The 27,364-nt window shown below is 44.9% G+C and overlaps 3 protein-coding genes across 6 annotated transcripts; all 3 read left to right on the plus strand.

Annotated features, from left to right (window-relative positions):
- Positions 1–446: 446 nt before the first annotated feature.
- Positions 447–5,300, plus strand: tmem45a (transmembrane protein 45a). Of its 2 annotated transcripts, XM_047036752.1 has the most exons (7): positions 447–727; positions 1,630–1,688; positions 2,946–3,163; positions 3,281–3,493; positions 3,716–3,900; positions 4,000–4,142; positions 4,261–5,300. In XM_047036752.1, exons 3-7 carry the CDS (start codon positions 2,968–2,970, stop codon positions 4,355–4,357), a joined length of 834 nt encoding a protein of 277 aa, XP_046892708.1. In that variant the 5' UTR covers positions 447–727; positions 1,630–1,688; positions 2,946–2,967; the 3' UTR covers positions 4,358–5,300. The 2 variants fall into 2 exon arrangements, with proteins under 2 accessions (XP_046892708.1, XP_046892707.1); XM_047036751.1 differs by lacking the exon at positions 1,630–1,688 and having other exon boundaries at positions 450–727; positions 4,261–5,299.
- A 332-nt stretch (positions 5,301–5,632) lies between these two features.
- On the plus strand, positions 5,633–8,279 carry sft2d2a (SFT2 domain containing 2a). The gene is made up of 8 exons (XM_047036753.1): positions 5,633–5,963; positions 6,158–6,247; positions 6,653–6,738; positions 6,934–7,015; positions 7,299–7,334; positions 7,512–7,570; positions 7,675–7,704; positions 7,898–8,279. The coding sequence occupies exons 1-8, from the start codon at positions 5,898–5,900 to the stop codon at positions 7,935–7,937; spliced, it is 489 nt and encodes a 162-aa protein (XP_046892709.1). The 5' UTR covers positions 5,633–5,897; the 3' UTR covers positions 7,938–8,279.
- Positions 8,280–8,300: 21 nt separating this feature from the next.
- Positions 8,301–26,500, plus strand: chd1l (chromodomain helicase DNA binding protein 1-like). 3 transcript variants are annotated; one of them, XM_047036748.1, is made up of 33 exons: positions 8,301–8,596; positions 9,352–9,464; positions 9,593–9,699; positions 10,239–10,350; positions 10,506–10,537; positions 10,643–10,724; positions 11,157–11,319; positions 11,616–11,771; positions 11,883–11,975; positions 12,269–12,365; positions 12,608–12,681; positions 13,047–13,157; positions 13,689–13,803; positions 13,977–14,130; positions 14,352–14,520; positions 14,717–14,862; positions 15,501–15,664; positions 15,819–16,006; positions 16,178–16,276; positions 16,516–16,586; positions 17,089–17,224; positions 17,387–17,495; positions 17,648–17,890; positions 18,421–18,502; positions 21,145–21,234; positions 21,681–22,401; positions 22,659–22,701; positions 22,847–22,911; positions 23,157–23,254; positions 23,592–23,660; positions 24,079–24,195; positions 24,707–24,781; positions 26,292–26,500. In XM_047036748.1, the coding sequence occupies exons 1-33, from the start codon at positions 8,380–8,382 to the stop codon at positions 26,436–26,438; spliced, it is 4,458 nt and encodes a 1,485-aa protein (XP_046892704.1). In that variant the 5' UTR covers positions 8,301–8,379; the 3' UTR covers positions 26,439–26,500. The 3 variants fall into 3 exon arrangements, with proteins under 3 accessions (XP_046892704.1, XP_046892705.1, XP_046892706.1); XM_047036749.1 differs by having other exon boundaries at positions 17,089–17,203; XM_047036750.1 differs by lacking the exons at positions 21,145–21,234; positions 21,681–22,401; positions 22,659–22,701; ... (4 more) ...; positions 24,707–24,781; positions 26,292–26,500 and adding an exon at positions 19,488–19,723 and having other exon boundaries at positions 17,089–17,203.
- Positions 26,501–27,364: the final 864 nt, after the last annotated feature.

Genomic DNA, 27,364 nt, shown 5'->3' on the forward strand with positions numbered 1-27,364 from the left:
GTTCATTATAGTTAAACTGCCATTGTCAAATTCATAAAATCTGGTATAAACATCTTGCTTAAGAACAACGTGATGCCTCGCACGTAGGCTTCGCTGTACCAGTGAAGGCATTTGACTGGTCATCATTTCCTATCTAAATTTGCCCTCGACATTCTCTCCCCAAGTAGATTCAAAGTGTCTTAAAATCAACTGGTGATTCTATTCTATTTACTCGTAAAATTAAGGTGGATAATTTTATACCAACTTAAATACTAAACGACCTGTTTACAGAAATAGCCAGATGTAGCGAGTTTTCTTTTTGTTTATGTCTTGAAGTTCCACCGCCATCCTCTTGCAGGCGGGGTAAAAGTGCACACGTGGAATCTTTCTTCAAACAGACTGAAAAGGTTTTCATCCAATTAACGAAAGCAAAAGTGACGTCCCTTTAGGAAATCCAGCCAATCCCAAAACGTTATGATGCTATTCCCCAAAAGTCTCTGAATAAATCATCATCATCGCGAAAAAGTGATTGCGAAACTGTGTCCAGTGAACAGATGAAGGTTGTGTGGTCTTCTCACTTTTTTGCTTTGTTTTAGAGAGTTCTGTTGTCAGGGACTAGACAAAGACTTCGTTGGGAAGATGGTGAAATGGTTTACAATTTGCTGGAATAGAATGTAAATGTTTATTTTGTCTAACGGAACCACCACCAACTTTTCAAATCCAGACAATTCAGGATTCACCGATTTAGGTAAGAGGACTTTACGCAACAGCTTTCTAAAATAACAGACATATTTAACAGTTTTTGACTTCATACACTACCATTCTAAATTACTGTAAGTTTAAAGCATTGTAGGAGCATTGCACATAAAGCCGGCATGATATCAAAGCACAAATCCACAAAATACATATGCTACTGTTTAAAGTAATACGGTAGCCAGAAATCTGTACGACTGACTCAACAATAGCCTTGACAGCCTGTTGCTTGCATGCCACTGTATTCCTCAGACCTCTGCTCTGATTTAATATATATAATATGGGAGTCAGGTGGCTGAGCGGTTAGGGAATGGGCTAGTTATCAGAAGGTTGCCGGTTTGATTCCCGGCCGTGCAAAATGACATTGTGTCCTTGGGCAAGGCACTTCACCCTACTTGCCTTGGGGGAATGTCCCTGTACTTACTGTAAGTCGCTCCGGATAAGAGCGTCTGCGAAATGACTAAAATGTAAATGTAATATTACGCTTTAAGAAAACCACAAAGCCCTGGAGTTGCTCTCTAATTATATTATGTTACAATGGCCTCCGGTCCGGACACAGCTTCAAAAACATTTGGTTTTACACCATAGTGCAGCTAAAATAAATAACGATTGATCAGCATCACATTATTTTACTCCACTGTTGAACAGCCATGGTCTCATATCATAGTTATCATTTGCAGACTCTCCCAGACACACTCTTGTGCTGCTGTTTTGAGAATACATGCCAACCAATCACAAAAGGTTCTCCTAGCCCTCAAAGTGGCCCAGAGGAGTAATTGGGTTCTATCACCATGGTAACAGCGTGTAGAGAGGATGCTCTGATGAAGAATCGTGACCTTGGTCTGAATCCCCAAATATTCCGTTTTGTTGTCCGCTCCTTACTGTCCCCTCCTGCAGTCAGCTGGAGTGATGACATGTACGAGCATCACTGCACATCATCAGCATTCAGTGATTCAGTGAGTACAAACACAGGAGCCATAAAGAAATGTTTAAACTAGGACCAAGACAGACAGTCCTGTTCACTGAAAGATAATAATTAATGAGGTGTTTGTGTGTGTGTGCTTGACTAGTTTTCTGGTTCAACAATTCAGACAAAGGATCAAATGATCAAAGGCAGCTGTTTGGGATGGAAATAGAACAGTGAAGAGGCAGGCTGCATCTGAATGAAGAGATCCCTGCGCTGCACTGACATTTTAACACCATATTGGGCTCATTTTCTTGCTTGAATCTATTCTGTCGTAGCTCGATATTGTGCGTCAACAATACACTCGAAATCCCCGCGCCACTCACATGAAACAAAGAGCTTTTCCCTCCCAAATTATTTATTTATTTTTCTGTACGTGAATACGGTCGTTCCAGACAACCGCGGGCTCCCAAGTGAATATTTAACAATCCGGAGAGGAGAATTTAATTTCAAAACATCGGCAGTGAGGTAAAAAGCTGACACTTCGAGGTTGTCTTTGCACATCTCCCCGAGCCCCTCTAGCACGACACACCTCCTCTTCCAGAGGTGCAAGTGGACAAGGTCAAGCTGTGGAGCCGTCTCTTCTAAACTCATTACACCTGATTGCGCTGTTTACCGCATCAGCAGACCCTCCTTCCACTTTTCCTTTTTCCTTTGATGTATTTTTACGTGAATTGTTCCCTTTTTGAGGGTGTCCAAGGATGTTTCTCAGCTCGGGGAAGGTTTAGAAGGGTAAGAAAACCAGTTGTGTTACATATGATTTTTATAACTTCCACCCAACACAACATGATCAAGCTTGAAAGAGTTTCCGTTATCATGACCTGTTCAGCTGTAGATGCTGGGACTTGTGTAGTCTTAGTGTTTTCCAGTTTTGGATACTAATGTTCAGGGTCTCAGACAGCTCATTCTTGTTCAGCTGATCACCTAAACAGCTTTGAGCAATGACTTTCTCTATTTTGCAGGTTAAACTTCAAGGGACAAGGGACATAGGTTTAAATAATGTCCCACCTACTTTTTGAAAATGGCAAATCTGTCCACCACCCCCCCCCCCCCCCACCCCAAACACACACACACACTTTTTATTAAGAAAACTATTTTTAACTGGCGAATCCAAAAGCTGTCCCACCTACATTTGAAAACAAACCTACGCCCATGGTCAAACACATAAAGCTACAACACATTTCCTCACTTGGACAGCATCCAGACCAACATTCATCAAACACAAAGATGGTGTCTCTCTCCTTTACAGTGCGTGGGAGGTGTGAGGGGACATGGGCAGCTTCAAGGGTCACGCATTGCCGGGGATGTTCTTCCTGATCGTCGGGCTGTGGTGGGCAGGGAAGTACTCCCTCTGGAACGTCACCCGCAGGAACAAGAACCTGGGTTCCACCCGCCTGGCCAACAGGGCTACACAGCGGCGTCTAGAGCTGATGGAAGGGTCTGTCGTCCTCTTCTTCTCTGTGGTCGGTAAGCATCAGAAATAAACCAACTGCTTCGCATTGGAGTCCTGATTTAGGACAGTTGGTGTGACGCGAAACAAACAAACCCTATCTAACTGAGGAGGCTGCGTGTGTCGTCATCCAGGGATGCTGGCGGAGCAGTTTGCGGCGCAGGGTCCTAGGCTCCACCTGTACGACTACGCGGAGAAGCACTGGGAGTGCCTGATGAACTGGCAGCACGCCACCATGTACCTGTTCTTTGGGCTGGCGGCGGCCATGTCCCTGGTCGTGCACGGCACAGGGGCCGCCCCCGTGGCGCTGGACAGGATGATGCTGGCCCTGGCGTTCTTCACAGAGGGTGAGGCGTACTTCTTTAGGGGCGGGAGGGAGTAGCCTAGCGTGTGGGTGGGTAGGGCGTGCGTAGCAGGGTGGGCGGGTGGATTGAGAGGGTGTATTTGGCCAATTTGTGGAACCACAAATAGTTCCCTGATACTTCACAGCCGCGACTACGCACCGTAGATCACACCTACAGATCACATCTACGGTAAAACAAAACGGTGTTGTTGTTGTTGTTTTTCAGGATTCCTCTTCCTGTACCACCTCCATGGCAGGTCGATGCTGGACGTCCACGTCCACCAGCTGCTGCTCTACGCCGTCTTTGGCTCGGCCCTCACGTCCTTCCTGGAGGTCTTCCACCGAGGGAACATCCTTCTGGAGCTCCTGCGATGCACCCTGACCCTGCTACAGGGGAGCTGGTTCTGGCAGGTGTGTATGTGTATATGTTTGTGTGTTCCTCTTTGCGTAGGACCCACAGACGCGCATTGTCACGTCGCTCACACAACGAACCCTTCTCCCCTGTGACAGATTGGATTTGTGCTGTATCCACCCAACGGACCTGAGTGGGACCTTAAGGATCACAGCAACATGATGTTCATCACCATGTGCTACTGCTGGCACCTGGCCTTTGCCCTGCTCACCGTGGGTGTGGTCTACTGCACCGTCAGCTGGTGAGGCCCTCCATCTTTGTAGTTCATCAAGGCTAGTTGTAGTTCGATCATCACCTCTATGGGCGTGTATATGTTTGTTCCCGCTTCAGTGATGCCCCCCCCCCCCTGTCTCCTGCAGTGTGGTAGGGTCCAGACTGAAGAGGACTCCACCCATGGAGATGGGACTGCTGAAGCCCAAGGAAAGAGACCCAGAATCAGAGGAGGAGATTCTATAAAGGCCTATTTGTCTGTCTGTCTATCTACCTGTCTGTCTGTCTATCTGTCTGTCGATCTACCTGTCTATCTCTTACAGAGTACCAAATTCTGGGTGATTCAATGGTGATACGACACAAGGAATCCCACCTCGACAACCCGTAGCCGGCCCATGCGCGTCCAGGGATTCACAGCCAGAGATAAGAACCAAACAGAACCAAATCTAAACAAGTTGTATTATTTTTTCCGTAGAACATTTGAATATAATGTATGTCTGTATTCTCTTTTTTATGCTCAGGCCTGGCATCATTGTCCTTGAGGCATATCTTGTTTATACTAATTCATGCTACTGCACGTATTTCATGAAGTTTTGTACTGCGAAAGTACGGGGCTAAAGTTTTAATGTGTTAAATGACCTGTCTTCTGATGGAGTTGATGGAGTATGTAAACAAACAGGGATGTTTTTTGCCAAAGTTTTTGTAAAAGTGCCATTGTGTGATGATAACAGGTATCATGTGTATTACATTCATTAGGTCAAGGCAAATACTTGAAACTGGTAAAAAAAATTGCATCTGCAGTTTTGTCTACTGAGACAAATATTAAGATTGCTGGAAGTTTATGGTTCCTTCTCATCCCTTCCAGTGGAAACCATGTATTGGACGAGTAGACACAAGCATGCGTTTAAATTTTTTTGTACAAATAATCTAAAACATGTTCATTGATCAAATGAGTGATGAATGATAAAACCAATTAATTATTTATCATTAAACCCAGAATTGTTATTTTATTTTCCATAATGTAGTTTTCTGTCAGTCCCATCCTACACAACCTGAACAAGCTGTCACTAAAAGCAACAACCTGCCAAAGGAGATTATGTGCAATTTGGGACATATTTTGAATTGATGTATTTATTTTATCATCTGACTTTTTATATATTTACATTACATTTAGTCATTTAGCAGACGCTCTTATCCAGAGCGACTTACAGTAAGTACAAGGACATTCCCCCCGAAGCAAGTAGGGTGAAGTGCCTTGCCCAAGGACACAACGTCATTTGGCACGGTGAATCGATCCGGCAACCTTCTGATAACTAGCCCGACTCCCTCACCGCTCAGCCATCTGACTCCTATTATATATAAAAAAAAATGTGACAATTTTTTTTTTTAACAGATTCTACTTGTGGTTGTACATTTGTCAATATCTGATCTGGATTTTAACCGCTATACTTTTTGACTTTGATCATCTTATGATCTTCAAGTAGGCTAATTGTTGTATGTCAGTTACTGAGTTTGTTAAATATGCATGTGTCAAGTTTACATTAAAGCCATGTTTTAATTTCAATTCTATTTCAATTTGTCTGCTTCATTTGTAGGCTAGATCATAGCTCACCCCTTTGGCCACAGTCAACAGATGAGACCAATTCGCAAGACGGATGTAAACAGGGCAAACAGGTGGCAGACACTGTCTCTAAAGAATGTCCGTGACGCCTACAAGAGTGAGCTCGCACAATTTGAAGGGAAATAAATGTAATCGTGCCTTCTGATACATCACACAATAGCCATAATGGACAAACTAAAGTCAGTTTTAAGCGGCGAAGAGGCACGGAATGAAGACCGCAATATTTTAGAGGTATGTTTTAAATCCAGCGTAATTTTTAAGATTTCATCTAGACTAGAGGATGACTTAATGATCGGTAATCAAAACATGTTTATTTTTTTGAAATAACAACAAAAGTTGTAAAATCTTCACTGAAAATTACTTTGTTAAAATTAGGTTATATAAAAGGTAATTAAAATTGATTGACACATTTTACGTTATTGCAGGCAGCGAACGAAGCTTCCACTTTAGGCTGGGGTACACGCATAAAAGGATTCATCGGCTGTTTCGTGATTGGCGTTGTTTGCACTATATTGGTGAGAACACAGTATGTAGGCTACATGATATAGGCTACAATTGGTTTCTCTCTATCGAAGGCTTCCATACTCTATTGTTATATTAAAAGCTGAAGAGAGTAATGTTGTACTACTGGTTTGTCTTGCTTTGGAGACTGCAGACATGCAGTTGAACTCTTCTTTCACTAGTTTGTTTACAACCCTACTTAGTCTCAGTCTTGATGAAGGGGAGTTGAATATAATATCAGTTTGCCAAAAAAGGACAAATAAATCATACATAAATGAAAGTTTATTACATTCTATGTAAACTGTTGGTGGTTACTCTATTTACAAACCTGAACTTAAGAAAGCATAATATTAGCCCATAAAAACAGTAACTATCCTTGAATCCTGTAACTTGCTGTGTGTCTCTGCTTGCCTTTGTAGGGAGTATGTACGCTGTTCATTCCAAAGATTGGTATCATTCTATTCATCGTCTTTTACACATTTGGAAATGTCTGCTCCCTATGCAGGTGCGACACACTTCTAATTTCTTTAACGCACAGATGTCACAATATTTTGAATTTTTTACTGTAAATGTGGATATACAGATGCAGAATCCATGTCAGGAACACCATATTAAAACATATATTTGGGAGAGTTTTACTGCTGTGTTGCCTGGCCTCTTCAACAGCAGTTGAGATGTGATGGTGTGAATCTGCCCACAGCACCATGTTTCTGATGGGCCCAGTGAAACAGCTGAAGAGGATGTGTGACAAAACGAGAGCTCTGGCTACCACCATCATGCTGGTGAGTCATCAGCAATGCCTGGGTTTGGCCTTCTGGTCTTTTCCTTTCATTTTCTGTCAAAGTGTCCACTAAGGGAATTGGAAAACATTTGTTGTCTAAAGAAAAATACTGGATGTTCAAGCCATTTTAATGGACTGAGACGCAGTAATGATCGTTTTGATCATTCTCGTAGGATCCAAAGGCCTTAAGCCATGTTCACGATAAGCTACTTGTAGGGTGGCTTGTATGTTCATGCCAGCAGTTTGGAAGCCTTTCATCTGAAAAGGTCTCTTCTGTGTTCTAGACTTGTCTTGTGTTGACCCTCTGTGCTGCATTCTGGGTAAGTTGGGATCTCAACCAATAGCATAACAGCACTCACATGTTTTATGTACAAGACATGGGGTGGGTTTGCATGAACAATAAGTTGAATAAAACATTGTCATGGTGGCATGGTATAGCTTGTGATGGTTACAAGGAGTTTCTTACAGTTGGTGAACGTAGCTTTTTTTTCTTTTAGTGGAAGAACTTTGGTCTTGCTCTGTTGTTCTGCATCTTGCAAGTCTTAGCATTTGCCTGGTATGTAATTTTTTATTTATATCAATTGTGGTTTTGTTTTCTTATGAGCACCATGTTGGGGTACAGAGTGGTTTGTTTCAAACTAACTTTTGTATCATCTGCAGGTATGGCTTGTCATACATTCCATTTGTAAGGTAATCTTTAAACCTTTTCACTTTGACCAAAAGTTTTCACTGGCAATTTAGAACATTAAGATTCTTCTTGAAGGAAAAGTACAAGTAGTTCTTGATTACTATGGCCATACAATGAAATGTTCGGTTCTATTCTATTAATCTATAATTATTATATTAATATATCCAATCATTTTCTGTTCTGTTTATTTCTCAGGGATGCAATACTGAAGCTTTTTACCATGTGTGTGAAGTGAAGATTACAGATGAAGGAGCTGACGCTTGCTATTCTTCAACACTATTGCATTTGGATTTTTCTATACTGCCATTGGTTCATTTTATACTGCCATTGGTTTTCAAGACAATAACTTTCCTCAGAAAGGATGACTCAGTTGTATTTGGTTAGCTTTCTAACTATCTTCAAACGTCTACAAAAGTTTCAAAGTGTTATTTTTAATATATTTTTAATGGTTGGCTATTAACAATATTAGGATGCTAGATTAGGCTACTTTCTCTCATTGACTGTTCTCAGGGAAGGCCTAAAATTTCGATGGTTACACTGATTGCATGTATTATGATAATAAATGTACTGAAATGTCTATTTATTTGATTATCTTTGAAATTGGGATGTCTTTGATATTAATCTTACCCTGCGCCCACTGGGGGGTGTTGCGATGATGGTGACTATCTTATCAAAACATGCACACCCATGTGACCATCGGATGCGGAAGTCGCATTCGAAGCAAACTTTGGCGCTTGACGCAGAGAATATATTTCTTACTATATTCTGTAAACTACAAAAGTTTGTTAAAATCTGGAAATATGACAAGCTTCACGCAGAAAATAAAAGACAGTGTGCCAGATAAACCGACGATAAATCTTGGCGAAAGCGACTTGCAGAAATGGGGCTTGCAAGGTATTGACTTTAATTAATTAACGCTACTTCATTACTGACACAGCAGTTGTATCCCGAAAGTAGGCTACGTAAATCAAATAGACTACTGTTACATGATACAAACACCGGCAGCCTTTATGATCTAGTTGGTGGCTGTTCTGTAAAAACGAGAGATAGAAAAGAATGCGCAGTAGGCTAACTGTTTACAGAACTTTACAGCTGTATACCATTGGTGAGGTCCAAATACCGGTGTTCCAGGTTCCCCTGTTCCCCCTTCCTTGCGCGTGCGCAAAGTCATTACGTTTTCTCTTGTTGCTTGGTTGAGCTGAAGGTGATTTATATAATCTCGTGTGTGTATATTACAGTCTGATGTATAGATGCAACTTGTCATACATACTGATTACAGCAGCATATAACCAGCATCACTGTATTGTTTTATAAATGGCCAGACTGTAATATACAGGACGGGAACCACTTTCCTCAGGCCTCCAGGGAAAATCTGTTCCCCCTGTGTTCTCGGTAAAAAACTGGTGTATAGATGAAACGTATAACACATGATGATCACTGTAAAATAATGAATGAAAGATGAGTATCCTCATGTGTATCCTGGAAAGTAGGTAGATGACACTATAAGCCAACACACAAGATTATATCAATTACATTTATTCGCTCACGCGCAAGGAAGGGGGAACAGGGGAGCTGACTTCTCCAGAACAGCGGGTAGTAGGTCGTAAATATACCTGTCTTCTAACATGAACTCGGTTGTGCCCCCTCAGGGATAACGCTGAGAACGTATCAGTTGGATGGAGTGAGGTGGCTCGTTCAGTGCCTTAAGAATCAAGAAGGATGCATTCTAGGGGACGAAATGGGCCTGGGCAAGACTTGTCAGGTGTCTGCACGGCAACCCGTCACTCTCATGCTTAAAAAAAAAAGGATGTCACTGTGCCAGAGCAGACTATGATTTGGAGTAGCCGGTGACTGTGTGGCTGTGTCTGTGTTTTTGTTCTCCTCACTCAGACCATCTCTCTGCTGGTGTACATGAGCGGAGCGATGGGGATAAAGGGGCCGTTTCTGGTGCTCAGCCCGCTCTCTGTCATGGATAACTGGAGAACAGAGATGAAACGGTGGGTTAGGAACGCAGAAAACACGAGTTTTATGGTGAAGGAGGATGTCAGATAGTAGTCTAATCAAGATATACAGCATATACAGAGTAAACCTACTTTTTAATGGACACAGATTAGACCCAAATCCATACACTACTACTGGAACAATAGTAAGCATTTCTGCAATTAATAGATGCACAATTCTTCACTCACTCCTTGATTTTAGGTTAAGAATACTCTCTGCTGTCTGTTTATCCTGGTAACTAGACAGCTTTATAAACACGTCCTGGCACTGCCACTTGGTGGAGACTATTCCACAGTTTGTGTACTGTACAGGGAGGTGTACAGTACATGCTCACCCCACGGTACTGGGGGGAGAGCATGACTGCAGTTCAAAAGGTTCTTCCTGTACTCACTGTTTTATGTCACTTCCCATAAAAGCATATGCTCAATGAATACAGTGTCAAATATGAAAAATGGATGCGATCTCCAGGAATGTGATTGTTCTTTTAGCAGCGGTGTGGAACACAATGTTTTTCATGCGTCTGTGATCTCCTTAGTTTTTCTCCAGGGCTGACTGTTTTGAGTTACACCGGAGACAAGGACGCGAGGGCGAAGCTACAGAGAAACATGGACACCCTGGACTTTCAGGTTCTGCTGACTACCTATGAGGTGATCCTTCATGGCATGTCCCGATATTGTAAATAAATGCACCTGTCTTTATGTATCCAACTCAATAGCGTTTTTCATATCCTGTTGGATTTTAATCTGTTATTTATTGAGTTGTGTTGTTGTTAATTGGTTGGACTCCGTCTTTCCTTTGTCAGCTGTGTCTCAAAGACGCCACGTTCTTAAAGAAGTGAGTGATGATGTTTGTTTCCTTCAGAATGCACAGCAATAATCTTTTGAATTACAATGAATAATAATTAAATAAACACATATTTTGCGTTGCTCTTTCTTTCAGGCGGAAATGGAAGATTATTGTGGTAGACGAGGCCCACAGGCTGAAGAATCAGAACTCGTTGTTGCACAAAACCCTGACTGAGGTATCAGAACTATCTTTGCAGGGTCCCCCACCTCACACTACGCATCCTCTACCCCAGACCAGCCTTGACCTCCCTCCCTCCCTCCCTGTCTCCCTCCCTCCCTGTCTCCCTCCCTCCCTGTCCCTCCCTGTCTCCCTGTCTCCTTCCCTCCCTGTTTCTCTCCCTGTTTCTCTCCCTGTCTCCCTCCCTGTCTCCCTCCCTGTCTCCCTGTCTCCCTCCCTGTCTCCCTCCCTCCCTCCATCCCTGTCTCCCTCCCTGTCTCCCTGTCTCCTTCCCTCCCTGTTTCTCTCCCTGTTTCTCTCCCTGTCTCCCTCCCTGTCTCCCTGTCTCCCTCCCTGTCTCCCTCCCTGTCTCTCTCCCTCCCTGTCTCCCTCCCTGTCTCCCTCCCTGTCTCCCTGTCTCTCCCTGTCTCCCTCCCTGTCTCTCTCTCAGTTTTCTGTGGGCTTTAGAGTCCTGTTGACTGGGACCCCCATCCAGAACAACCTGCTGGAGGTCTACTCCCTTCTCAACTTCATCCAGCCCAGCCTTTTCGCCGCCGACAAGAAGGACAACTTTGTTGACACGTACGCCCACGTACAGTCCCAACCTTCTCTTGGTATGCTGCTGTGCAACCTGCAGATTATATCTCAAAACATGAATGACAGAGCTATATCTTCCGCTCAACACAATACTTGAAATCAGCCTGTGGCGCTGTCATAGTTACAACAAGTTTTTGTAGCTTTTTTGTTCTCAAGTTTCCCTTGTTTGAATTTACGACGGGATTAGCAAAGTGTGTGTTGAACGGAATCAAATGTCATCGAATCGGCTTCAAATGAAACGAATCTGCATGGTGCAGGGTAGAATCATCGGCCCAATAGTCTCCTGTGGTCACTCCCACACTTCTGTCCCCAGCCAGCGATCTCCAGAGCATCCTGCAGCCCTTCCTGCTGCGCAGGGTGAAGGCCGAGGTGGCTGCCGACCTGCCCAGGAAGACAGAGCTGGTGGTGTACCACGGCATGTCAGCCCTGCAGAAGAAGTACTACAAGGCTCTCCTGATGAAGGACCGCGGTGAGGCCGGCCGGCCGGGAGATCTGTACATGGGTGCTTTTGCCTGAGATTGGTCGGAGAAAGTAAAGGGACCAGTTGAGTGAGTGAGTTTGTGTTGTTTTGCATCTTCAGATGCCTTCGGACGCGAGGAGGCCGGCAAGACACGACTGCTGAATATCCTGATGCAGCTGAGGAAATGCGTGGACCACCCGTACCTGTTTGACGGTGAGGGCCCGCCGCTGTCGCCACTTTGTCACTGGGTCGAGGAGGAACTTGCTTTCACCACATGAGCGCTGACCTCGCCTCTTATCACTCCCCCTCTCTACCCACCCCCCCCATTCGGCCTCCTTCTTCTCTTCCTTCCTCCATGCCCCTCTCTATTCCCTTTCCCCTCCCCTCCCCTCCCCTCCCCTCCCCTCCCCTCCCCTCCCCTCCCCTCCCCTCCCCTCCCCTCCCCTCCCCTCCCCTCCCCTCCCCTCCCCTCCCCTCCCCTCCCCTCCCCTGCTCCGCCTGGGAAGGTGTGGAGCCTGAGCCCTTTGTGATGGGGGAGCATCTTGTCGAAGCCAGTGGGAAGCTGTGTCTGCTGGACAGCATGCTGTCCTATCTACATGACGGGTCTGTCCTTTCTCCACCTCTCTTGCCTAAATGCACATCAACAGATCACACGATGTCCCAAATATCATCATTCTACAACAGATAACCAAATAACCAACAGATTGCCCTTATATCAACAGAATACTGTTATATCATTTGCTTACCCAATTGCCAAGAGGTTACAATTCTGTCGACAGAATAGCGTTCTTGAAAGAGGAACCCTGTTTGTACTTGTCTCTCGTGACTTCCATGTGTCTGTCCAGGGGCCATCGTGTGTTGCTGTTTTCCCAGCTGACCCGGATGCTAGACATAGTGCAGGACTACATGGAGTACAGAGGTAGGCCTCCCCTTTGAAAACCACTTCAGTGATGGTTTCTCCTTGGCAAGGACTGTTTAGTGTGTGGGGTTACAGTAACCTGTGTGTCTAAAGTTGTGGGAGTGATGAATGAACTGAAGCGTACGACAACTTCTTTCTCGTGTTGACAGATCAAGGGCAGCATCATGCTTAATAATAACTTTGTTATTCGCGTTTATTTGCGCTTTGTTTTTCTTCACAGGCCCCAACATATTCTCCCCCCTAACCCACCTTTGATTTGTTCTGCAATCTCGTCCGCCTCTGGGCTTGTGGTCTCCTGTTGTTACAGGCTGAGAGGCTTCTTACCCATGTATCAATCATTCATTCTTGCGGTTATTTCTGTGCAGGATACAGCTACGAGCGCCTGGATGGCTCTGTCAGAGGAGAGGAGAGGAACCTGGCTATCAAGAACTTCAGCAGCAAGGATGTGTTCGTCTTCCTGCTCAGCACCAGAGCAGGTTGGTGGTGGTCACCATCACCCTAACTTACTTTCTGTATCGTAATTATTGCACCTACCCTGCAAAAAATATGCATATTTACGTCTTCTGTTCCTGTCACAGCCTCCCTCAAATCGATTTTCCCACCACCATCACCTGCGTACTCCGATTTCCTTATCTGTTACTTTAGCTCTGACTGTTAACTGACAGCAAAAGCCACATAGAGATTAGAAGTAGACAGGAAGTTCTGTTTGTAGGCTAGCAGTTCCTTGGCTTTTACGCAGATAATGAAAGTAAAGAGGCTGCCTCTACGTTTTTCAGATCACCCCGAATGCCATGATTTTTCTCTTCTGTGTAGCAGGCAAAATTCTCACGCAATTCTCAGTTGCGTGATCTTCAGCACTGTGCTGTTACATACCAGTGACTGGAGTCGACATCTTATATAAGGCGTGGCAAGAAACCCAATCTCATTCCCTTTCTCTCTCTCTGAAAAGCTCTGACAGACATCCTCTCATCAATGCCTGGCATTGTTCACCTGTGTCCGCTGTGTAGGGGGAGTAGGGATGAACCTGACAGCTGCGGACACGGTCATCTTCATGGACAGTGACTTCAACCCCCAGAATGACTTGCAGGCAGCTGCACGTTGTCATCGCATTGGTCAAACCAGGTAAAAAGTCAGAGGTGCTTTTTCCTCACACACCCCCAAAAATTAAAATAAAAATCTCACGGTTGATTCCTGTCCCTGGTGTCTAGTTATCCAAACAGCTTTTGAGTCATTTTGTCTGCTAAATAAATCAAATAAAATCTGAATGTACATGTGATTGCTGGTGATTTTCGCAGGGCTGTGAAGGTGATCCGTCTCCTGGGTAGAGACACGGTGGAGGAGATTGTGTATTCCCGGGCCGTGTCCAAGCTGCGCCTAACCAACACGGTGATCGAGGAGGGCCGCTTCTCCCTGCTGGAGAAGGCCCAGTCTGCTGCTGCCGGGCTTCAGGTCAGGCAAACCTGGCAACCGCAGGCCAAACCTGGCAACCGCAGTCAGCCTGCGTCCTGCATGCATCTACACTACATGACATCCACTGTCGGACAGCCACACCTCTCCAACTACTGCAGTTGGAAGTTCTCCTGTTCCATTTTCTCCCATCTCTTTTGTCTCTGTCAATTGCAGAAAGAAAGTGACTAATTCCCTCCCTCTCTCTGGTTTCTTGGCCAAAGTTGAGTGAGGTCCTCAAGTTCGGAGTAGACAAGCTGCTGTCGTCCGAGGAGAGTACAGTCCAGGAAGTGGACCTAAGTTTGATCCTGGGTCCGTCGCGGGGCGGGGAGTGGCTATCCAACGATGACCTGCCCAGGGTAGAAGAGGAGGACTCCGAACCCGACAGCCAGAGTGAGTATCCACTGCGTTGATTCGGGATTCAAACCCGGAGAATCTCCCATGTGAGAGGCCAGCACTCTAACCATTAAGCTACAATGGGACATCAGTGTGGGCCTCGAACCCACGGAACAGTTTACGCAGCATGGCAGGATGGAGCTTTGCTTCATTGAGCTGGGTGGAACCTCCTCACCGCCCCTGTGTCCTCCAGACCACATGTACTGCTTCGAGGGGAGAGACTACTCCAGGGACCCCAGCTCTGAGGACCAGCGCAGCTTTGAGCAGCTGCTGGAGGAACAGCTGGAAGGGCCGGACCAGGCTGGGGGAGAGGGGCGCGCTCTGCGCCACAAAGCTGGAGTAAGCTGCCACCGCTACACACACACACACACACACACAAAAGAAACACATGTAGCTACCACACACACACACACACACACACACACACACACACACACACAAGTAAGCACGCAAAGCTACCACACAGACTCACACAAATGTGTGCACGTATTATATGCGAGACCCTGTATAGAGCGGACGACAGAGCTGCCAACTTTTCCAAAAACCTTGATGTGAGATTTTGTAGCCCGAGAGCTGTTGTCTTGGAATATGTTGCTTGTTTGGTCTACATGTGTGTGCGATGAATCATGGGTAACGTAGTGCAAAGTTAGTTGGTTCAGGTTAGGCTACATAGCAAACATTTTACGGGCACTGAGCAACGACATGGTGTAAGCATTCGATTTAGACAGGAGCATTCGATTTCCCTCAGGAGAAGGAAAACATTCCGTTACGTTTTAGCTATACCTCAGATAATATGAACGTGTTCACCGTTCAAATTCATTATTTGTCATTAAGTTGCGTTCAGTTCATCGTTCTCACAAAAATATACGTGTTCAATGAACGCGTTCTTTTGAACTCGTTCATGCCCAACACTGGTTACAGCAAAGCGGTGCTGCTCGTATCCCGGCTTGAGGCTGTTGCGTTGTGGGTAATATCAGGGCTCTCTGGCGGGGCCTCTGGGGCTGGCGCCAAGGAAGAGGAAGGTCCTGAGCGAGGCAGAGCTCGAGGCGAAGAGGAAGAGGGGCCAGGAGGCTGCAGCCAAGAGGGCCAAGCTACTGGAGGACAGGAAGAAGAACCAGCAGGAGCAGAAACAGAAGAAGAAGTAAGGAAGCAGCTGTACACACCTGAGAAGGCCCGCCTCTCCTCAGACTTTAACTGTTGAGGCATGATGTAGTTATATCTGGTTGTGTGTATGTGTGCATGTGTGTGCGCGCGTGTGTGTGTGGGGGGGGTGTCTGTGTACGTGTCTCCTGCAGGATGGCGTGGTGGGACTCTTGCGGGTACAGATCCAGGTGCTTACCCTCGGTGGAGAGTGAGGAAGAGGAGGAGGAGGACGGCAGCATCTGCTCCACAGATTCCGAACGTACCGACATCCGCTATGTGCTGGGGGACGTGGCCCATCCGCACGCCACCGGCGGTGACGCCATCATAGTACACTGTGTTGGTATGGCAACCCGTATTCTCAGCCATATTCTCCCAGATACTCTAAAGCAGAGATAGTGTCGAACAGTCGGCATTTTCTGCTTTCGATCATCTGGGAGAACAGTAGGCGCACAGAAGCGTCTTGTCTGTGTTGTGTTTTTGCTGGCTCCCTGATGTTCATGTTGGCTCGTAGATGACTCCGGCAGGTGGGGCAGGGGCGGGCTGTTCTCAGCACTGGAGACACGCTCCGATGAGCCCCGCAAACAGTACGAGCTGGCAGGAAAGATGAAGGGTGAGATGTGGTCACATGCACAGTCCCACAGACTCCTACCTACCCAGTATGTACACCACACCTAAGTATGTATCCTCCTAACCACCTAGTGGGTTAACTACTCCCTAGTGTGTACTCTACACCTCAGTCCCAGAGACATGGAGTGTACACCACAGCTGATCAGAAGACACAGGCCATTGCAGCTCTTAACATGTTGGTCCTTGTATGTCCTGTTTTTTTTCTTTGCCGTCTTGTTGAAGATCTGGAACTGGGGCGTGTGCTGCTGTTCCCGATAGACGACCGACAGTCCAGACTGGATGGCCAAGACCATGTGAGTTGTGTGTCAGAGAGCAGAGGGGTGAAAACATCTGCTCATCGATTACACTACAGCTAGCTTAGAACGCATGCAACAGCACCCCAACATAATCAGAATCAGAGAATCAGAATTTGGTTTTATTCGCCATTTAGGTTTACACAAACACGGAATTTACTGTGGCCGGAAGGTGCAAACAATAAACATATATGGATCTTCAATCAAAAAGTATAAAAGTACAGTAGTCTAACTAATCCTAGGAACTAAAAATCTAAAAAATAAAACAATTTAAATGTAAATTATAAAATATAAATAAAAGATATATAAAATTAAGAATATGAATATGAATGAGCAATAGTGCAAGTAAGGTGGCTTGTGCAACTGGTGTCTGATGGACCAATAATAGATATTAGGCCAACATCATCATGCTCTAGTTTGCCCTGGAAGCGAAATAACACAACAATTCAAAGGAATTCTCTTAATGACATGGTTATTTTTACGCTCTCTGTCTTCACCACAGCTGGCGCTGGCAGTGGCACAGCACAGAGATCAGGCCAACAACCTATCTGGTATCCTGCTGCCCTCCCTCGAGAAATCCCTCAGGGCGATCTCTCATGTGGCGAGAAGGAAAAAAGGTAACATCTGTTCTCACCGTTGTGTGTGAATGCCAAAAGAGAGACGCAGAAATGAACTCCGATCAATCACAGTCGTGTCACTTAAACATTCAGCCAATCCCTTGTGGTGCGAACGGATATATGGAGTCATTATTTTCCTGTTGAGGCAAGCCACCATTCTTTCTTCTCCCTCTGTTCTTTTAGCGAGCGTTCACCTGCCGAGGATCGGCCACTCCACCAAAGGGTTTAACTGGTATGGGACAGAGAGGTTGATCCAAAAGCACCTGTCGTCACAGGGTGTGTCCACCTCCATGTATCCTCCGCAACACTTCACTGTGCCACGGCGTCGTTGAACAAACACGCGTGTGTCTAAGTACCTGGCTTCCATCCAATACCATCAAAATGTTATTGTTTTCTTTTCGGGGTTGGTTGTGTTTATATAACCTTACCTGAACTGCCTATTAGATACTACTACAGCAGGACAGCGTCTGCTAAGGCTACAGCAGCAGCAGTACCCGGTACCTCCACAGGAGGGGCGTTCTCTCCGGCGCGGTCCCCAGGATCGGACGGGCCCAGTGCGGGGGAGGAGGAGGAGTGTGAGGGGGGCCCCGGAGGCTCCAGCCTGCCTGACTTCATGAAGGGAGTTCACGTCTTCTTCTACAACCTGGCTGCCTTGGAGCGGAAGAGGCTGGCTCGCTACCTGCTGTCATATCCTTCACCACAGCTGCCTGTGCTGGTATTTCGCTGGAAGGCTTCCTATCATATGTTTTTAAATCTAATCTCCGTAGATGAACATGGATTTACCCATGGATTTGTCCATGGGATGGGATTAGCTCAGTGGTAGAGCCTGCAGATCAAGAGGTTGCTGGTTCAAAACTCCCCCTGCACGTGACATTAGGATAAAAGCTTTCATCTTTTTATCTTCTTATTTTTTCTCTGTTTTTCTTTTTTATCTTTTCCTTTTTTGGTCATGATTGTTTTTGTAAAATGTTATTTGCCTTTTCTTGCTTTTTACCTGAATCATTTTGAGATTTTAGTTAATATAAAGTGCATTATAAATACTATTATTATTTTTTATTATTAAAAGCATCTGCTAAATTGAGTACATTCATTTATTAAACCCATGAAGCAGATGAGGGAGGGGGTGTATTTTGCACCCAAATTAAACGTTTGAGGTCTGCTTGTTTCCTCTGGTCTTGAGAAGTCTGTTGTCTGCCTGCTCCTTAACCCTGGCCCACGTATGATGGCGAGGAGGAGGAGGTCATGAGTTCAGAGGTCACACACATTGTCGCCGAAGTGGAAAGTCCCATCCACTCACAGGTGAGTGGACTGTTGCTTGTATTTCGTTATGTTTTGAGTGATTATCTCCAGGGGCCAGTTGTTTAAAAAATGTAATCTGGATCAGAATTATCTGGATTTTGAAATCCCATGTTTGCTATCCAGGATCAGGTAATCCATTTTACTTTTGTACTGGTTTTTCAAAGCAACATTGGATTGGATCACCCTGATCCAAATACAAACTTTTCAAGATGACCAAATCTGGATTCCAAGTGTTGTAAAAGACTACATACTACGTGTGTTTCAAAATCTGAAAAGGGCTAAATGTCCAATTAATAACTAAATTAAAGAACTTTCAAAGTTAGTCTTCGGTTGTGGAGAGACCATCTTTTTGATACTCTACTTTTTGGAGGCGGATCTCAAGTCTGGCTTTGGTTTGCTGAAGTTGGGAAAGAGTGATTTGTTCCTCTGCCAGAAGAATCTGTACTTCTGCTCTTACATATAAATAAATGTATATGAATTACATGATACAAATATAGTTTTCTCTGACTAATTTAAAGTTTTATTACATTTTGTTGCTTAAATCCACCCTGAATCCACCCTTCTGCTGGGATCAGAATTATCTTGATTTTTGGGATCAAAGGTATCCCAATCCTACATTTTAAAGGTTTTGAACAACACATATTGAAGGTTTGATCCAGATCAAAACCAAGATTGCATTACGTGATGTAAATCAATTTTAAAATCCTTTTATTCGTTTTTGAACAACTCATTTTCAAGATTTGATCCAATCCAAAAGCGTAATCTGATCAGATCACTTCAACAACTGGCCCCAGAATGTTTGCACAAAGTCAAGTTGTGTAGCCCACTAGCCACAGGTACTGTGTACCCTAGCTTCAATGGTTATGTAGGCCTAATGTCACGATGCAGTTAGAATGATGAGGGTGATGATGTCGACTGGGGTGATAATGACTCTTATGATGGGGGTGATGGTGATGAATATGCTGTCGGTTCCTCCTACTCCCAGGAGCTCAGGGAACTCATGCAGAGGTTTCCTCAGGCAATCCCCACACGCAAGTTGTGGCTGGACACCTGCTTCTCTAGGCAGAAGAACGTGGACCATCAACAATTTATGCATCTATTCAGTTAACGTTGAGCTGTTAGCCTAATTGGTTTGTAGATTTTTTGAGGTAAAATAAATAAAAAAAAATAATTAAAAAGAAGTTGCTACGTTGTTTTAGAAATAAAATCTGTAATGCTCTTGCCAAATGTATTTTTGCTGTGTTTTCTGTCAATTAACTCGACTATGAAGTTGGATAAGCAGCATTATCATTTTTTATGTGTGAAACGAGAACTTAAAAGCATGTCATGTTTTTTGATCAAACACAAGGTAGCCTACTATTGAATATATAAAATGTATAAAATATATAATATTTACATTTAAAAATTAAGAATTGTAAAGCGTAGTTGGGTTGGAAAATATTTATATCCGTGATTAAACGTAGATTGGACCGGCAAACCAGTATTTCAGCCTCGTTTATGGAAGACGTTGGGAGGTGGAGCTCATTGGTATAATTGACTTCTCGTTGGAGTCGGAGGACACACTTCACGGTGCAGGACCTTTTTGTGTTACACGCCAACTTAATGGTTTGGTAAATCTATCTATGATACTTATATGTACTAATAGATCGAAAATACAATAATTTGTTACGCATTATCGTACATGGAAACCTGCAGTTTGGTCAGTGGGAATTACGCCGCTGAGAACTAAAGAAGTAGTGTGCCGCAGGTGAATTTATTGGTAGGCTACAGAAGACGTAAAGTTAACGAAGTCTTTACCAAAAGTGACCTGGGTTAAATTAACCTTTTCGGATTTTAAACTGGAATATGATCTGGTTTCAAACACCCAAAGGTCAGTACCCTACCGACAAACATTTAAGCAGATATGTGGATGTTTTAATGTTATTTCAGTTCCGTTATTGTGTATTAACACAGCCCTTTGTATAGCCTAATAGGGCCAATTAACCTTTTTACAGGCCTGCTGTAATTTGGGACATGTTTATCACGTTTAACACTTGTTTGTTGTCGAAAGCGTTATTTGTATGTGAGCATTTATTACAAGCGAATGTGTATAGGTCTTGAGATATAAGAACAGGAAAAGAGGCAGGAAGAGGGTTAACTTCAAATTGGGCTCGACACTGCAGATATTTTTGCAGATTGTTATCTTTGTGGCTGTTTGTCACTAAGCTAGCTTTGTGGCCGTGGAGCTGGGCTGTGCGCAGGCATGAAGTCCTGTGTGCTGGAAAAAACGACTTCGCATTTCGAGACAATCTGGGTCATCATGAACTCAGAGAATCACAGTGGAAAGTGCAGACGTCAAAGTGCCGACCACACTTAGATATATATATATTTATAGTCATGTCTCAAACTCATACAGGTAAAATACGCCACTCATGCTCATGAGATTTTACCTGGTAAAAGACAAGGACAACCTATTAAAAAGACTGTACACCATATTCATTTGAATGATTGTGTGTGTGTGTGTGTGTGTGTGTGTGTGTGTGTGTTTTGCATGCTGGTGTGTGTTCTGTTGCCAGGTTCGTTTTTTGAAAAGAAAAACCCACTGCTGATTAACGCAGGCATGTGTGTAACCCTAACCCACACACATGAATCCCTGGTTGCAGAGACATAATGATGCTGCCCACTCAACGAAACGCCACCACAGCAGCAAGAAGTTACAGCCCACGCCCTCAAATACACCCCCACACATACAGGTAGACCCCCGCTCTATGAAACACCGCTGTCCTATGGGGTTCCCCTACAGGCCCCATACTTTGATACACATAGATTGGATTGAAAAATGTTCATTTTTATCTTGTTTCCTCAACCGATGGAGTGTTCAACAGCAATTGGTATCTGACTGAGAGCTGAAGATAAAAGTAGAGCAGTTTCATGTTTACTAGATTGGAATTTCTCACGCGCTAGCCTACGGGGAGAGAGTCGGGGGAAGAGAGGGTGTCAGAGAGAGAGAGAGCGGGGGGGAGAGAGGGTGTCAGAGAGAGAGAGAGCGGGGGGGGAGAGAGGGTGTCAGAGAGAGAGCGGGGGGGGTGGGGGGTCAAGGAGGTGTAGAATCGGAAAGAGGGAGGGGGAAGAGCGGGAGAGTTAGAGACTGGTCTATTCAATAGCTTTCCGTGCGAGATGACAGTATCTCTCATGGCAGACTTCCTTCCGATCCCTCCCTCCCATGCCCACCTGTCTGCTGGGAAGTTGTCAGAGCGCGTCGACCAACACCCCCGAGGAGGACGACGAGACCATGAGCAACGGTTGTGAGAAGGACGCTGTTCCCGATCCCGCATCCAGCCCCCACCCTTGTCTTCAAAGCCCGCCTGGCGACCACGCCAGCTTTCTCGGCTACTCTACTTTCCGCCGACAAGGCCATATGAGAGATCAGGATGCGCACCCACAACGACACGCCGGAAATCACGCCCGACCGCTGCCGAGCTTCGGCCTTTACCAGCCTCCCTTGGGTCTTCCCGCTGGCTACAGCCAGCCTACACCCTTCCCCAGCGGGGCAGAGGGCTCCTGGCTTCACCCCAGCTATGCCAGCGGCTGGTCTGGGCCTGGGGCCTACCCCAGCAGCCTTCCCTCCTGCCTGGTGCCTGGAGATTACCACAGCTACCCAGCGCAGAGGCCTTATTCCTCCAGCAAATCTATCTCCCTCCCAGGCAGGTACAGCCCCAGCATGGGCAGCCTGGAGCAGCCTGGCTCCCTCCACTCTAACCCTCCCTCAGCAGACATGCACCAACACACCGTTCCTTCATATTACTTTCCGCCCCAGAGGGCAGCCTGCTGTGCTCAGTGCCCTGTTGACATCTTCAAGATGGGGCCTGTGCCTCACCAAGGTCCCAGCGTTGGATACCGGCCACCTTATGACCCTTTGTGTGAGTACAAAATGTTGCCTTTGTGTTGAGATAAAAAAAAATATGTGTGTGTGTGTGAATGATTCACATTGAATTTATTTCCATGAGACAAGATGGTTACAAATCAGGCTTTAAAATCAGATTGTACATTCTTTTTTTGCAATAAATATCACAAGTTGTTAGTGTCCTGCACGTCACCACTTGACCTGAATACCTAAACCTTCAATGCTGCAAGAGGGCAGCCTACTGTAACGTTGACAGTCTAATTTGTCTTTCAGGTTCAGATACTGGTCGGCCTCCAATTGGAGGCCACATGCACAGGTGAGCTTGTGTGTAACCTCTGGCAAAGTCACACTTCAAATAAAGAAAAACTTTATACTGATTTGAGTTAACATTTGGGAGAAAACAATTTAACTCATTAAATCAAATCCTTTTATTCATTTTTTAATTGATCTTTTCCTCACAGCTCCCGTGTGCACCCCAATGTTCCCAAAGCTCAGCTAGGCAGTGCAGCACTGTCCCTGGAGCAGAGTAAGTACTTCCTGCTGTACGGCTCACAACAGGAGGCTGTTTAGACTGCTGAAGTCTGAGAGAGTGAGGGGACTTTTTCATTAAGTCTGGATCCTCAGATATTCTATGACATGACAATTTCACTGAACATAGTTCTTGTTGGTGTTCATCGACTTTCTTAATTTCAATCACCTTAGTAAACATCACATTTTAGTAAAATACATGAATGTTTTATGTTTATTTCTCGATTGAAACCTTCCCCACAGGAAGGGTGTTTGTGACTTATGAGGCAGACAACGAAAAGCACGTCAACGATGTGATCAACTTTGTGGGACTCCTGCGACACAATGGCTTCGATACGCACGTGAGCGCACCTGCTTTAACTGTGTAGCAATGGACGCAGGTTTTCATTCCAAATACGAACAACACAATGGTCATAATTAAGTCAAAAATACAAGACAAACCTGTTGGAGACAGTTTGGCATGGACACAAACACTTTTTATCGTATGTTGTAAGTCATACTCGTCATGATGTGCAGGTGTTTGTCTACATAACTAACTCAATCCCGCTTATTTTATGACAAACTGTCATCGAATTATATTTAGATTTTTGATCGATTGCTTTGCGACTTCTGCTGCAAGTGCTCTAAAAGTGCATCACGGTCACACACATTCTTTACAAACAAAACCTTTGTCTGCAGATTGACATGTTCGAGCAGCAGTTTAGGAGCATAAGCAAGATTGACTTCATGGAGAGGTACCTCAGTGAGGTAAATGCTGTTTTATGAACTTAGTGATGGGTATGGCTCAACATTCCTGTCGGCTCTCTCACGTTTGGTCAATAAAGGAAAAAGGATGTTCAAGAAAAGTACTTTTAAATGTTCAGGTACTTGTTCAAATCAGGCTTTAAACTGTCTGTAACTTGAATTACAGTTTCGGTCTGAAATGTAATTAAGTTGTCTCCACTTGAACGTTTCTCAAGGGTACTTACTACAATAGCAGGCCGCTGTGGCATACGGTACATATCCTAAGAGAGTGTATTTTCTTTTAAAACGTATTTTTAGGTCCACAAAGTTGTATAGTGTACAAGCACTCCTGGTGTTGAATCAACACTATGAAATTGGAATTGGAAATTTTATGATTTGATTTTCTAAAACCCCAAACGTTTCCCGTCTCGTCTGCTGACAGAAGGAGTACCTGATCATCATCGTCATCAGCCCCAAATACTACGAGACGGTGACTGCTGCCCCGGTCAGTCTGCAACACGACGAGCAGACGCTCGCCACAGTCTACATCCACAAGCAGGTCTGTACTGCAGTGAGACGTTCACCAGCACGTTCAGCCAGGGTTGTAGGTTTGTTATAAATTTGGGTGGGACAGCTTTTATTTGTGTGTGTGTGTGTGTTGTAAAGGAAACTAAGATGTTATGCTATTAATCCCAGCTATTAAGTTACTATTCCTGTTTACGTTGTATGATTATGGGCTCTTGTCAGAGCTGAAAGGTTAGCTCTGCCATTTTTACGATTGATTTATGACTCTTCCAGGAATGATACTTTTGATTTTGTGAATGGTTCCTCGTCTTACTCCCTCCTTGCTGTTGCAACCCTCCATGCACCCAACAACAGCTGCCCTCCTAACTAGAGCTCCGTTTGAACTTGTATCTTAGTGGGCTCATACTCCTGTCTGGCTAAGATGTAACTGGCTGTTGATACAGCATGTGTACATAGAGATTAGTGTTGGGTGCTAAAATCAACATTCTTCACCTGGCCCCGTCTATTGAACCGATAATCTCTCTCTCTCTGTTTTTGTTACTCAGCTACAGAATGAATTCATTCAGAACGGGAGCAAGAACTTCAGATTTATTCCTATTGTGTTTCCTGGAGCCCAGAAGGTAAGTGTTTCATCTTACGTCATTGAGAAGGACTGATAGAGAGAGAGAGAGAGATGACATGTGCTATAAGGCCTGCAGAGTAAACTGGTTTTGCAACCTAACATCAGATCATGCATGTACTCAATTTCCCGGTCTGGCTTTGTCAGAGATGACTGTGTTTACATTGGGAGGATATTTAAAGGACACTAAGGGCCCGTTCTCCATACGTCGCTAACTCAGTTAGCTGGATTTGATTGTTGACGATTTGTCATTTATCTTGAATTGTTCGGTTCTTCAAAGCTCATTCTGGACTTGCTGTCATAGCAACAAGGCCTAAGGCCTTTAGCTTAAACCTGCTCAGTAGCAGGCTTATTTTATGTTAACAAGATTTGATTGCGATTTTATAAGCAGAGGTGATACAGGAAGTCTGTCACAGACATGTCTTGTCCGTTTTTACGACAACAACCTGTGGCGGAAGGTGCAAGAATAATTAGCAGAATTTAACATGAAACCGAATTATTTACTCATTGTGTGATATATATAGATCCTTAAGCACAGCGCGATATGCTACTAGCCTATACTTTTTGAGAGATGGCCTATCGTTGTTTACCTGAGGGTGTCATTTACATCATACATTTTTTGAAACCACATTATGTGACATAAAAAATGATAAACAAAGTATTAAAATACAAAAACATAGGCCTAGCCTACTGTAATAAGCGGTTAAACATATAACATGGTCACTACTATACATTTGATTTGGTCTGCTACTTTTGCCAGCCCTCTTTCTTTGATTTTGCAGACTTTGAGGTTTTACATTTACAGTTATGCATTTAGCAGACGCTTTTATCCAAAGCGACTTCCAAGAGAGAGCTTTACAAAAGAGCATAGGTCACTGATCATAATAACGAGGTAGTCCCAAACATTGCAAGCAGCCAAAACATGAAGCATACATTGTGAAAAAACTAAACAAGCGCCAAAGGGAAGACCCATAAGAGCATGCAGTGTTCCCTGGCGTTCTGATTAAATCTTCAAATTCGGAGTAACCTTCGAGCAAGCGGTTGCGCTGTTGGCTCTGTTGCGGAAAAAACGGGGTGCTCTTATTGGCCACGGTGAGCACCCAATAGCATCGTTGCTGATCAATGTTTCTACTATCAATACATACCCCCTTTTGGACCAACGCATAACTCAATCCAGCTATACTAATTATAAACAACATGGGTCTTCGAAGAACCGATTTAGCCAGATCATGATTAGCAAGATTGTCATCTTGGATGTGTCATTTATTATATGTAATAAGTGACGTAAGGAGAAATGGCCCCAGACTGACATTGCTAAGCTTGAATGATCTTTCCTCAAGGGGTGATACTGTTGTTTTTGCTCCTTTTTGATAATGTGCTTTCAGCCCACCTTGAATTAATAATAATAATACAGCACATTTCATACAAGAATTGTCAAGGTGCTTTACATAAAATCAATTAAAAGCAAAAAAATATTCCCTGTTGTGTTCCCTGCTCTGTATGCTGGGCAGTGCCATGTCCCCACCTGGCTACAGAACACCCACGTGTACAGCTGGCCCCGGGACCGGGACGACATCCTCCGACGCCTGATGAGAGTGGAGAAGTATAACCCTCCTCCCATCGGTGAGCTGCCCACCATCATCTCCATCCCCATCTAGACCCCAGCCCCACCTAGACCCCAGCCCCACCTAGACCCTGCCCCACCTAGACCCTGCCCCAACTAGACCCCAGCCCCACCTAGACCCCAGCCCCACCTAGACCCTGCCCCACCTAGACCCTGCCCCACCTAGACCCCAGCCCCACCTAGACCCTGCCCCACCATCATCTCCATCCCCATCTAGACCCTAGCCCCACCTAGACCCCTGCCCCACCTAGACCCCAGCCCCACCTAGACCCCAGCCCCACCTAGACCCTGCCCCACCTAGACCCCAGCCCCACCTAGACCCTGCCCCACCTAGACCCTGCCCCTAGCCACACCCGGCCCGCCGTGGGGCAGGGGGGTGAAGTGGGGTGGTGAGGATGACTCCTGGACATTTAAAAAAATGTAGGGTTGGACCTCATGGACCTTGCTTGAACTCGGACTGTTGTTTCCGAGGCGAGATCTCTGTGCTGCTGCATGAAGCAGCAGGACCTGCAGTTGCACCACCTGAACACGGGGCTCGGGCACAGTTTAACTGCTCCTGAAGACAAGTGGCAGGCATAATAATGTATAGAATTGGACATATTGTTTTTTTAAAAAAAAATTTCAAGATCTTCAAGATCTTGTATTGCTTTACTGGATGGCACCAAAGATATAAGAAATGTATGGGAGAGGGAAAGACATGTAAAAATGTGCCAGGGCAGAATCAAACTGGCCGTTGTGGCCCACCCAGGAAATCATACCGTCTCAGTTTAAATCCCCTTACAAGCTAATGAGTGTAAAATAAGTAATGCTAAGAAATTAGCGTTAAGCCTATGGGTGTTTTAAGTGCAGGATCCATGTGCTTTCTTGCTGGCTTGGGTTTTTAATCATGGAGGAATACAGAAGATAGAGATCCACAAGGCAAGCCTATATCATGGAGGAATATAGAGGACAGACAATCAG

Source organism: Hypomesus transpacificus, chromosome 16 (assembly GCF_021917145.1).
Source record: "Hypomesus transpacificus isolate Combined female chromosome 16, fHypTra1, whole genome shotgun sequence".
In the NCBI taxonomy this organism is placed as follows: Eukaryota; Metazoa; Chordata; class Actinopteri; order Osmeriformes; family Osmeridae; genus Hypomesus; species Hypomesus transpacificus.

What these genes read in the sequence shown, in the direction of transcription:
- tmem45a (XM_047036752.1), top strand. Translation starts at nt 2,968, where the DNA reads ATGGGCAGCTTCAAGGGTCACGCATTGCCGGGGATGTTCTTCCTGATC. An exon ending in AGGGGAGCTGGTTCTGGCAG is followed by an intron (nt 3,901 to 3,999) that starts GTGTGTATGTGT and finishes CCCCTGTGACAG; the next exon opens with ATTGGATTTGTGCTGTATCC. An exon ending in GTCTACTGCACCGTCAGCTG is followed by an intron (nt 4,143 to 4,260) that starts GTGAGGCCCTCC and finishes TGTCTCCTGCAG; the next exon opens with TGTGGTAGGGTCCAGACTGA.
- sft2d2a (XM_047036753.1), top strand. Translation starts at nt 5,898, where the DNA reads ATGGACAAACTAAAGTCAGTTTTAAGCGGCGAAGAGGCACGGAATGAA. An exon ending in CCCTCTGTGCTGCATTCTGG is followed by an intron (nt 7,335 to 7,511) that starts GTAAGTTGGGAT and finishes TTTTTCTTTTAG; the next exon opens with TGGAAGAACTTTGGTCTTGC. An exon ending in TCATACATTCCATTTGTAAG is followed by an intron (nt 7,705 to 7,897) that starts GTAATCTTTAAA and finishes TTTATTTCTCAG; the next exon opens with GGATGCAATACTGAAGCTTT.
- chd1l (XM_047036748.1), top strand. Translation starts at nt 8,380, where the DNA reads ATGCACACCCATGTGACCATCGGATGCGGAAGTCGCATTCGAAGCAAA. An exon ending in CTGTCCTATCTACATGACGG is followed by an intron (nt 12,366 to 12,607) that starts GTCTGTCCTTTC and finishes GTGTCTGTCCAG; the next exon opens with GGGCCATCGTGTGTTGCTGT. An exon ending in GCTGGCAGGAAAGATGAAGG is followed by an intron (nt 16,277 to 16,515) that starts GTGAGATGTGGT and finishes GTCTTGTTGAAG; the next exon opens with ATCTGGAACTGGGGCGTGTG.